Below are 12,458 nucleotides of genomic sequence, written 5' to 3' on the forward strand. Positions count from 1 at the left end.
ACCTGGATTATTGACTCTGGAGCCTCTGATCACATGACTAGTATGTCACAGTATTATGATTCCTACTCCATTTGCTCTGGCCAGGACAAGGTAAGGGTTGCTGATGGTTCCCTTTCTTCTATCTCTGGTAAAGGTAATGTGAGAGTTACCCCTTCTATTTACCTTGAGTCTGTCCTTCATGTTCTTGATTTTGCTGCTAACCTATTATCAGTGAGTCACCTAACCAAATCCTTAAATTGTTGTGTGACTGTCTTTCCTTCCTATTGTCTTTTTCAGAATTTAGAGACAAAGAGGGTTGTTGGCAGTGGGACTGAAAAAGGAGGACTCTACCTTCTTGAACCACGGTTACCTGATCAATCTACTGCTGCAGCTTATGTTTGTGGTTGGAGTGACTGTAGTACTTTGGAGTCTGTAATGCTTTGGCATCAATGTTTGGGTCATCCCTCTTTTGTTGTTATAAGGAGACAGTTACCCCACTTGTTTACTTCTTTTCCTTCTTATGTTTTTCAGTGTGAATCTTGTATTTTTGCTAAACATTGTCATACAACTTATCCTTATCGTGGTAATAGATTTATTGCACCTTTTTCTCTTGTCCATATTGATGTTTGGGGGCCTTCTACTACTACTTCTTTGTCTAGATTTCATTACTTTGTTTCATTTGTGGATGACTATTCTAGGTATACTTAGACTGTTTTGTTGAAACAAAAGAGTGATGTTTATGATACTTTTAAGGATTTTTATCAACTTATCAGTACTCAGTTCTATACTTGAATCCAAATTGTTAGATCTGATAAGAGGGGGGGGGGGGGGTGAGTACATGTATGGGGGGCTCCACCAGTTCTTTACTGATCATGGCATAATCCACCAACTGGCATGTGCTGACACCCCTCAATAATTGGGGTGGCTGAGAGAAAAAACCGTCACTTGTTGGAAATCACCAGGGGTTTTCTCTTTGGTATGCATGTGCCTAAGACTTTCTGGTCTGATGCACTTCTTACTGCTGCCTTTCTCATTAACCGGATGCCAACTCCACTCCTTGGCTCCGAATCTCCCCTGGCTCTTCTTTCTCCTCAATCCTCAGTGTTCTCCTTGCCTCCAAAAGTCTTTGGTTGCGTTTGTTATGTTCATGTCAACAAATCAGCCTGCACCAAGCTTAATCCCAAAGCTCTCAAGTGCATCTTCTTGGGCTACTTTGATTCAACCAAAGGGTATAAGTGCTACCATCCCCCTTCCCGAAGGCGACTTCTCTCCAAAGATGTCACCTTCTTTGAGTCTATCCCTTACTTTTCTTCCCCTCAACATCCTGTTCAGGGGGAGAGTACTAGCAGTGAATAGGATGCTGATGTCATTCCTTTTCTATCTCCCTTGCCTACCTCCACTTCCCCATTCCTATTTGATATTGGAAAGTACAAAGAAGTGGATGTTGTTGATGATGCTGATGCTGATGGTGTTGTTGATATTGATGCTAGTAGTGGTGGTGATGATAGCAAGAAAAAAGAATACAGGGGAATAAGATTAAAAAATGTTGTATTCACAAGAGGTGAATGCTTGTTGAAGGGAAAAGGAAAGTAACCATGGTATGAGTTAAAGAGAAAGCAACACTGCCAAAACCCCTCTTTGGATCCACATCCTCAGTCTCATCCCCCTCAGTCAGGTAATACTTCTCCTTCTGAATTAGATCTTCCCATTGCTATGAGAAAGGGGAAGAGAGTCTGTACTAACCCCATAGCCCAGTTTCTTTCCTATGACTCTATTTCTTCTACAGGTATTGCCTTTTCCACTGCCCTTGAGTCTTCTTTCATTCCCAAAAATATCACAGAGGCCTTATCTGATCCAAAATGGATGCAAGCAGTGTCTGAGGAAATGGTGGCTCTGGAGAAGAACAATACTTGGATACTAGTTGATCTTCCCAGGGGGAGAACTCCAGTTGGATGCAGATGGGTTTAACAATCAAGTATAGATCTGATGGTACAGTGGAAAGATACAAAGCTAGGCTGGTTGCAAAAGGGTATAGTTAGGTGTATGGCATTGACTACTACGAGACTTGTGCCCCTATAGCCAAGCATAACTCAATCAGGGTTCTTCTTTCAGTGGCAGCCAATAAAGATTGGCCAATGTACCAATTAGATGTGAAGAATGCATTTCTTCATGGAGATTTAGCAGAAGAAGTGTACATGCAGCCTCCACCGGTTTAAAGTGCCCTCAAGTGAAGGGAAAGTGTGTCTATTGAAGAAAGCTCTCTATGGCCTCAAGCAGTCTCCTAAGGCCTGGTTTGAGAGATTTAGACAAGCCATCCTGAAGAATGGGTATTATCAGAGTCAAGCTGACCATACCTTGTTTATCAGGAGAGGTAATGGTACAGTTACAACTCTCATTGTCTATGTTGATGACATTGTGGTAACTAGGAATGATGTTGCTGAGATAAACAGAATGAAGTCTTATCAGGCTAAACAGTTCGAGATCAAAGACCTTGGACTCTTGAAATACTTCTTGGGTATTAAAGTATCTAGATCAAGGAAAGGAATCAACATCTGCCAAAGGAAATTTGTCTTGGATTTTCTGAAAGAGACAGGCATGATGGGGTGCAAACCAGTAACTTCTCCCATTGATCCGAATCATAAGCTTGGCGATGAATGTGGTTCTTCTCTTATAGATGCAAGCAAGTACCAAAGATTAGTTGGGAAACTAATCTATCTCTCCTTGACTCGACTAGACATCTCTTATGCAGTTGGAGTGGTGAGTCAGTTCATGCATGCTCCCACGAGTGGACATCTGGATGCGGTGTATCACATCATTAGATACTTGAAATCCTGTCCAGGAAAAGGTCTTCTATTTGCCAGGTATGACCATTTGCAGATTGAAGGCCACACAGATGCTGATTGGGCTGGTTCAGTCTCTGACAGGAGATCTACTTTTGGGTACTGTACCTTTGTGGGTGGTAATCTAGTTACCTAGAGGAGCAAGAAACAACCAGTTGTAGCTAGATCCAGTGTAGAGGCTGAGTTCAGGGCCATGACTCATGAAGTATGTGAGCTTATATGGCTAAAGAGACTTCTTCAAGACTTGAGTTTTGAAACTGAAGGGCCAATGAGACTTTATTGTGACAACAAAGCTGCTATAAGCATCGCCCATAATCCGGTTCAGCATGATCGAACCAAGCATATTGACGTTAATCGTCACTTCATCAAAGAGAAGCTGGATTCTGGGTGAATTTGTACTCCCTTTGTGAAGACAGGTGATCAAGTAGCAGATATCTTCACCAAGGGTCTCACTCCTAGTATATTTAGTACCTTATTGTGCAAGCTGGGAATGTATGACATTTATTCTCCAGCTTGAGGGGGAGTGTTAGAGTTGTTAGAATATCTTGTATAAGGGTAGGTCTGTCATTGTCTTGTTATAAGACATGACCAAATTGTATTTTTCCTTTTCTTGTTTTATTTCTCTTTACCTCCATAGGGAGGTCTATGTAATTTGGAAGAGTTTATTAATGAAGCAATATGTGTGTTGAGAACATCTCATCACACATAATCGATTATTCTGCCAACCTTTCTTCTTCTTCTTCCTCTCTTCTCTTCTCCCCTTCTTCTCCTTTTGGTTTGCTGTAAATCTCTTCTCTCCTAATAGAATCGATCTATCTTCAAGTTCTAACTGTGGTCCCCACCTTCTAATAATATCCTCAAAAATAGAAACTAGATCCTTGTCAAAAAAGGGAAGTTAACTTGGTCTTCAATCTTCTGGAAGCTGTCCCATCGATCTTGGAGTGTCTTGTAATCCAAGGCTTCTAGAATAGAGGCACACATGATCTAAGCTGGGACCCACAACACTGTTCACGTGAACAGTAACTTTGTTTTTGAAATCTGTTTATGTCCTGTTCTTCATGCTTTGATTTGCATCAAGGCGACTAAGGCGACTGGACACCTAGGCGATGCCTTGACAACTATGTTTCCATCCATTAGATATATAGATAATGTCAGGAAAAATAGCAGCTCAGTACCTTGATACATTGAACAGATCCAAGCCTCTTAAGTCCTACGATTAGCAGTCGTAGAAACAGGTGTCCTCTCTCTCCCTCCCACTCCCGCCCCTAGTTCAAATTGCCAGCTACTGTGTTGTTTTAAAGTCTACTCAGAGCCACATCAGAATGTATTTGAATGGTGAAGTCTTAATTTGACTACACACGAGACATAAGCTTACTTTCTATTTATAGCTATTATTTGATTTTATTTCAGCTTTCTTTCTTATTTTATTGTAGTTAGACTATTTGACCTTAATAAGTTGGATCTTTTTCCAACCATCCAACTGTTGACGTAAATAGACTTGTAGATTCTCTCACATGGTATGACACTTTTGGCTGAAATTTACCACATGAAGAGGGTGACATCAGCAACAAGCCACAAAGTTTGGGTGCTGATTTATCTGCCACATGGAAGATAGAAGATGTCTGAGGGTGCAAAAACTGCACAAAAATATCCATTAATATTTTTGGGTATGTATGCATGAAAAATGTTTGGGTCTTTTTGTCCATTGAAAGCGATTGTCAAGACTCAAGAGTTGGGTTTATAATCATTTTTTCTTACACTTTAATTCAATATTTTCTTCTCTGTTGTGGGAGCCAATAGGCTTGGTCCCTTGGGATTGTACCTTTTTTTTTTTTTTTTTAACCTGAATATTACCTGGGACCCGGGCCAGCCCCTAGAACTTTATTAAAACCAATAATTGGAAAAGGAATACAAGGGGGTGACGTTCCGCCTAACCCCAACCCAAGGAGTATAACTCTCTGCAAAACACTTGGCCCAAACCCATACAACTAATAATGAAAGGAAAACAGACTCTACTTATGGAGAACGGGCAACCCTGCACTGTCTTCCCAAAGAATACACTGAAGCTTCCCCGTGGCAGGCTGCCACTATTGAAAACGGTAGAAGATCTTGTAGCACAAGCTAAGTTGGCAAGCCAGTCGGCAGCCCTGTTACTTTCCCTGTAGGCAAAGGATAAGAGAGGTCGAGTAGAATGCATCAAAACCACTGTATCCTGGAACCAGTACCAACCCCTCCAGAGATTACACCTCTGTTGATTAACCATTCTTACTGTGACAGTAGAATCAGAATTGACCACAAAGTCAGTGAAGCCTAAGTCAAAGCACAGCTTCAAGCCATCTCTCAGCGCACGCAACTCAGCAACCGAGTTAGAGCCTTCGCCATAAAAGTTGGAAAAGGCCGCCAAAACCACACCGTCCTTGTCCCTGATAACCCCTCCACCCCCTCCAATGCCAGGGTTGCCCTTACAAGCACCATCCACGTTGAGCTTAATCGTAACAAAGGGGGGACACCAATAGAACAGTAGCAGACGCTTCAACCTGGGAGGGGGTTCCGATAAGCCCAAACATTGAAGAATTAAAGCTTCTCTATGAGAGCTCGCGCCCCTAAACTTGGGGGAATAAGGAAGATTCTTCACGCAGGATTTTATGCTCTCAATAACTGAGCCAGAAGCCCTCCTCTTTTCCCCATGCCTACGATTATTTCTTTCCTTCCAGAGCTCCCAAATAACCAGGGAAGGAATCAGCTCTGTAATGAAGGCACAGAGGTTTCTACTCCTTTACACCCCCTGCCAAAGAAGGATTAGACTCCTGACATTTTGTGTGGGGATCACAACAATGCCAAAGAGTTGAGAAAAGAAACTCCAAACCTTCATCGCAGTGCCTCCAGCCAACAAGCAATTATCTGTAGAATCTCTCCTTGGGTTCCTGCAACAGTTCCACTTCGACGCAAGTGGAATCCCAACAGCCATCAAGGAATCATCAGTGGGAATACTTCCATTAAGGAGCTGCCCATTAAAGAAGGCTATCTTCGTTGGCATGGAAGGGTTCCAAATCCACCGAGCATAGGGAACTTCAGGAGGTCTACTCCGCACTTCATGCCATGCTGATTTAGTAGTAAACTGTACATCACAATCGGGAGTCCAAATCAGAACATCTTCTTGATCACTAATGGAAAAATTACCACCAATAATGCTATGCCTGACCACATCCGAGTCAATCTGCTCAAGAACGGATTGGTTCCAAGACCCATCCTCCACAAGGGCTTCCTTGACTTTCAAATCCGTGTTAACCTGTAGGGCGTTGTCCACATAGTCAATCAACAGGCCAACCCCTACTCAATTGTCCAACCAGAAATTGATCTGGCCAAAGCCAATCAACCATCTAGCCTTGGCAAGAACAAGATCCTTGTGCGCCAGGGCATTTCTCCAAGATTTCGAGCCTATCCCGTTGGTTCAGCCAAAATAATGTGATTGTTTTTAAAGAACTTAGCCCTGAAGAATCCACCCCACAGCGACTGATCAGCCAGGATCCTCCATAAGCCTTTGAGCCTTAGGGAGAGCCCAAAATCTTCCAATAGCCTTACTCCCAGCCCCCCTTCTTCCAGAGGCCTACAAACCTTCTGCCAGTTCACCCAGTGTCTGCGCTTCCCCCACTCCAAGTTTCCCCAAAGGAAATCAGCAAAAAATCCATATATCCGACCAACGACTGCCTTAGGAGGATCTAGAGTGGCAAGCAAATGACTAGGAATGGAAGCTAGCACATGTTTCAGAAGCCTAACACGTCCTCCAGAAGATAAGAGCTTGCCTTTCCAACCAGCCACCTTGTTTCTTATTTTACCAACCAAGTCATCAAAGAAACAAATCCTAAGCCTTCCAGCATAGAGCGGGGTCCCCAGATAAGTAATTGGGAGAGACTTTCTAGCGAACCCGGTATCTGTTCCAACCATTCGGGCTCTAGGCTCAGAGACCTTGTCACTCAAAAGGAAACAATTTTTTTGCTTATTGATCAATTGACCCGAGAAACTTTCGTATCTTCCTAGGAATCCCAAAATCTGCTTCAGGGAGCACTTCAGCCCTTTAGTAAAAATAATAGTATCGTCTGCAAAGAGACAATGGGAGATACCAGGGCACCCTCTGGGGAGCTGAAAGTAAGCTGCACGACCTTCCATTAAAAGGTTTTTAATACCCCTACTAAGGACTTCTTCCACCAAGATAAACAGAGCAGGAGATAGGGGGTCCCCTTGTCTCAATCCCCTAGTATAATACCCCTTCCATAAAAAGGTTTTTAATATCCCTTGGGATTGAACTCTTTGTTGAGTTGTTCTATGAAAATTGTAATTTATCAAAAGTGTATGGAGATGTTGGTATCCAAAGAGAAATTAGGAGGGGTATTTATAATTCTTTGCATCTTGGAATCAATTTCAAAAAGCTTAAAAAACCATGTGAGAAGTTGGAGATAGAACCATTAATTTGATCTCCACAAAGAAAATGATGAGTCAAACTGAAACCAAGTTTTTTCAGATTGGAAAAGTTAAACCATACAAATTAAGATTAATTGGGCAAGGTTTTGCACAAAACAACCATAGAATACGAGGAAGAGAAATTTTTTCCTATTGAGATGAAAGGAGAACTGGAGTAGCAAAAGGAAATTCCTGAAGCAGAAACTGCAATTAATGGAATTTGCTGATTGATGGGGCATTAATTGAAGCCTAGGCCTGATTGGACAATCATTGGCACAAACATCAGACATCACCCTGCCAAATGACTGGTTAGGCCTTGTCAAGGGTATGTTAACAATATTTTTTTAAAGCATTTGGCATATCAGTGTAACTGGCCCAAGCATCATAGGCCATCATGAAATGCTATACGTCCCATATTCTGAGAATATGCACTATAGTTTCTTTAGAAAGAATTCTTTGGGGTATTTTGTTAATTTTTTGGAACATGGAAATTTTAGTCGTTCTGAACATTAAAGAATCAATATTATAGGAATCAATATTATAGGACATAAAAACAAACACTCATGGGAACCATTTTGTAATTGAAAAGGGCTGCCATGGTTAAACCAAACAGATTTAGGAGATGGAAAAATTGGGTTCTAATGCAGAAAGAAACACAAACTGGAATTTTCTCATCAGAAAACCTATAAAGGAACTGAAGAAAACCAGAAAACTGGGGAAACAACTGAATTTTATTGCTGAAACCAAAATATGTGTTTTCATGCACCCTGTAGCCTTCTTTTGTAGGCCACGCTGCCATGGTACTTCCTATTTCTACTCCTACTTGAACACAACTAAAAGGGATCCTTCTTAAATACTCAATAAGCTACAACGTAGTCCTAATTGAAAAAGAAAAGAGCTGAAACAACCCTGCGCCCTCCCCCCCCCCCCAAAAAAAAAAAAAAAGAAAAAAAAAGTGATGAATCTCGTTTTCCTTTGTACCAGAACTCAGAGTCAGACTAGGGGTGACTTTTAGCTTCGAATCAAGTTGTTGACCCCAAATTTGACCAGGATAGGCTGGAATGACCAATACAACAACAATTGCATAGATTTTAGGTTAAAGAACCACAATTGATAACAACTAACTCATGAGACATGGAGGCTATCTTTGTAACCCACTTTCACATAATAACAGTATCTCTGATCTTTTTTCTTATTACAATCAAATTCTAATGATGCCACATCAGGTGCTTACAATTATACATGCATGTAAATTTGCAACTCTTTTTTTTTTGTTGGGGGGGGGGGGGGGAGGAATTGCAGACAGTGGATGAGAGAAGCACCTCATTATGCCGGACAGGAAGTTCATTGTACTCAGAAGCACCAGAGAGTATAAGCAGGAAAACCTAAGAAGTAAAGTTTTAGGAGAAGAAGAAAAAGGGACTTTAGGAATATTTAATAAATTCAGAAACTAGAAAAAAAAATATTCAGAAAAATCTAGAGATTAAACATCTATAACGGAACCATAACGCTTACTTCAAGTGATGTATCCGGGCCTATGTTTGAACCAAACATTGATACAGTCAGGTAACTAAGGTAATACTGAGATGCTATAGAGCCCAACATTAGGGGCTCAACACTGTCTTCATCTATCTTGATGCATCCACTATCCTCCAGATCCTCAAAAGTGTTTTGCACCAAGCTTCAAAAAGGAAAAGATACAGAGAAACTTACTCTCACCATACAAAAAGAGAAACATACTCTCCCTAAGAAGAGAACACCATTCTAATACAGGAGTCCTATCAATCAAGATATCATATTTTGTACCTTGACAAGTATGAATTCAAAGTTCTGGTTTCTGTATCCTCTAATCCATAGTAGGCTGGATTAACAACCTGTGAAATTAAAATGTTATGGTAATCATTCATGTATACAGACAAGCAATGCACATAAAATGGTAATGCAAAAGAGGATAGTTACAGCCATAAATGTGACCATATCATAATGTCAAACACTGATATTCATTGACATCTTCTAGGTGAGCCTTTTGATTTCCTTCACAGCTTTCTCACATTGTAGTGTTAGTGTGTATTTACATTTGATTTTCTGTAAGTAGCACGTAAATAGTCTGCCTTCAAGTCAACTAGATGAACTTAAATTATTTAATACATCAAACTAATTCATTTGTTAAGTAGGCTTCTATAATAACATGGACACATCCCCCGCTTGCACATTCATGCTTTCCACTTAAGTGACAAATTACTTGTAAACAGAGGCAGGCCCTCCCTCCTGGAGAAGGGAAAGGGATCCTGAAAGAAGAAAATAACCAGGTACAAGGCCACTAAGAACCATGATTTGAAGAAGTGCTAGAATCTTTCATATCTGCTTCAGGAGGAGCCTTTACATGGAATACACAAACCCTTGAAGGCATTTTGGTAACAGACAAATAAATTGAGTACATTAGATGGAGCGAAGGAAAACAAAATTGTTATAAAGGCAGATTTGAAGGAGGATTAATTTGGACTATTCAATAGAAATGATAGGCTTCGGAGGAAGATGGCAGAAGGGGAGGGGGAGGTTAAGGGGCTGCATAAATTCAATCTACTATTATGTTTATCATGACAACCCTAAAACCTTTTTTTCAACTCACAAGGGGATTAGAAAAGAGGATCTTTGTCCTTTTTTGTTTACTACTGTGTCGGAGGACTTACATAGGTTGATTAAGAGAGCTTCTGAGTTAGGTCAGGTGCGAGGTTTGAAAGTAGGTAGTGAGGGAGTAGAGGTGCCTAATTCGTAATTTTTATTTTGTAAACCTAAATCAACTTTCTTGAGAGCTTGAAAAATATTTTGAAATGTTTCCAGAAAATAATCAGGCTAAAGGTAGGATGTTCCCAGTGCACAAGGCTTCGCAGAGAGGCTGTTTCCAGCCTCAAGGTAAATTTTGTCAAATCTCCAATAAATGGGGATAACCTTGAGTCCATTTCATTTTGGAGTTTATTCATTGCGAAATGCTATGATATTGGCCACTTGGAGGAGCAACTATATATCCATGGCGAAAGACCGATAATATCAACTTTTTAAAATTTACTGGTGGTAAAACCCCACCAGTAAATAAAGTCATGAAGAAGAACTACAATGGAAAAATCGACCGATGTGTTGACCTCTTACAAAGCATGATTTGAAATTTCAACTGAAATGTCGAAATTTTCACGAAATAACTTGGTTTCGACCTTGGTGAAAATGAAATGACCTGTGTAACACCCAGAACACAATTTTTGCTGGAACATTTTGACAAAATGTACAAAATTCCAAAATATACAAAACTTCGAAATGAAGTCAGAAAAGTTACATTTCTCTTAAATACATAATTTTGACCCATTTTGACAAAATTTCGATACCTTTCGCACATTTTGACGGAGGGTTCTGGAATCACTACAAATATGGCTTTCTTTTACCAAAATCTTCCAATCTTTTGCTGGATCAAGGCTTTGTGGACTACTTTCGAGCATCTCCCTTGAGTTTTGGTTCATTTGAGCAAGCTTTGGGAAAATTTTGAATTTAAAGGTAAACCTTTGTTCTTGAAACTAATTTTTTCAAAAAATAGGATAAATATATTGGTTGGTGTTCAATCTTTTGTATGTAACTTGTGAATTAGGGGAACAAAATATCTGTCAAAATTTCAAAACATACAAAATTTCGAATTTAAAGGTAAACCTTTGTTCAATCTTTTGAGCGTTCTTCAGACATAGTAGGACTTTCTGTCAGTCCCAGAGGCAACATAGACCTTCTAGTGGTTATGACCCTCCTTGGAACTCTATGTGGTACAGACATAGGCCTAGTGTTGTAACTTGTAACTTGTGAATGAGGAACAATTGCTAATTTGTACAATGTACCTATTAAGTGTCTATGATGACACTTTTTGGCATTAGTGTAATGTTAAATGGTTTCACAATTTGTTAATTATGGAATAGTTTTATTGTTCTCTATTCTTAATATGCATATTTCAAATTTTTTTTTTGGATGTTGTGTGTTATAGAGATAAATTATGAGTAGAATAGGGGATATAAAGGAAAGGATACAGTAGGCTACGGTGTACACCAGAAACCTAGGGTCCGTAGCCAAACTACCACTTTAGGTTTTTTATTTTTTCCAATCTAATAATTCAAACATGTAACAATATATAGAACGAATAATGAGGTAGTGAAAATTGATAAGAGGGAGATATCGCAGAGTGAATAGTTTAGGTATCCGGCCTCAATCGTAAATAAAGGAGGAGAAATAGAGGAAGGTGTTACACAAAGAGTTAAAATAGGACGGTCGAATTGGAGAGGTGCGTCCAGAGTGTTGTGTGATCAACATATTCCTTTAAAATGTAAAGGAAATTTTTATAGGACAGTCATTTGACCGGCAATGATGTATGGAACTGAATGTTGGGCAGTAAAGAAACATCATATAGATAACCATTGTGTAGATGACACGAGGATGCAGAGATAGATGTGTGGTGAAACTAGAAAGGATAAAATAAATAATAAACATATTAGAGCTAATTTAGGAGTAGCTCCAATACATGATAAATTCCGAGAAAGTCATTTGAGATGCCATGGACGTGTGCAACAGAGGCCGTTAGATGCGCAAATACAGAGGAGTGATTTCATCCAGATTGAAGAAGTTAAAAGAACCACGGGTAGACCTAAAATGACTCTAGGAGAAGTGGTGAGGAAAGACATGCATAGCTTAGGCCTTGTAACAAGTATGGCTTTGAATAGAGCTGATTGGTGGGAAAGGATCCAAGTAGCCGACTCCATTTGGTTGGATAACGCTGAGTTGAGTAATAAATCAAACATGTGTAAACATATTTAAATAGGCAATCCCTAAAGTTTCAGGGAAAAATTCCAGGTTTTGGCATTTCTACCAAAATAAAACAAATTTCAGTGGGATTTCAACCATTTCGAGAAACATCTCAGTTTTGGTGGGGTTGAAATCTGATGCAAATTCATAATTGATCCGATTTGAACCCGGGAACCCAGACCTAGACGAACTGGGTCCCAACCTTGTTCTGGTTCAGTAGGATATTTAGTATTTTACTTGGGAAAGATATTAACTTTTATTTTGGGATGCTACATTGTGACCTAATGGTCATGGGTTCAAGTCGGGAAACAGCCTCTCCGCAAAGTGGGGGTAAGGCTGCGTACATTATGATCC

The 12,458-nt window shown here is 40.0% G+C and overlaps 1 protein-coding gene across 1 annotated transcript in view; it reads right to left on the minus strand.

Annotated features, from left to right (window-relative positions):
* Window positions 1-12,458, minus strand: part of LOC122670668 (DExH-box ATP-dependent RNA helicase DExH14) — a 178,437-nt gene that overhangs the window by 21,759 nt on the left and 144,220 nt on the right. The window contains exons 41-43 of the mRNA XM_043867628.1: window positions 9,084-9,151; window positions 8,793-8,958; window positions 8,600-8,662 (exon numbers count right to left, since the gene is read on the minus strand). Coding sequence (XP_043723563.1) covers window positions 8,600-8,662; window positions 8,793-8,958; window positions 9,084-9,151 — 297 coding nt within the window. The remainder of the gene's footprint in view (window positions 1-8,599; window positions 8,663-8,792; window positions 8,959-9,083; window positions 9,152-12,458) is intronic.

The sequence above is a fragment of the Telopea speciosissima genome, chromosome 8 (assembly GCF_018873765.1).
Source record: "Telopea speciosissima isolate NSW1024214 ecotype Mountain lineage chromosome 8, Tspe_v1, whole genome shotgun sequence".
NCBI classification, from domain to species: Eukaryota; Viridiplantae; Streptophyta; class Magnoliopsida; order Proteales; family Proteaceae; genus Telopea; species Telopea speciosissima.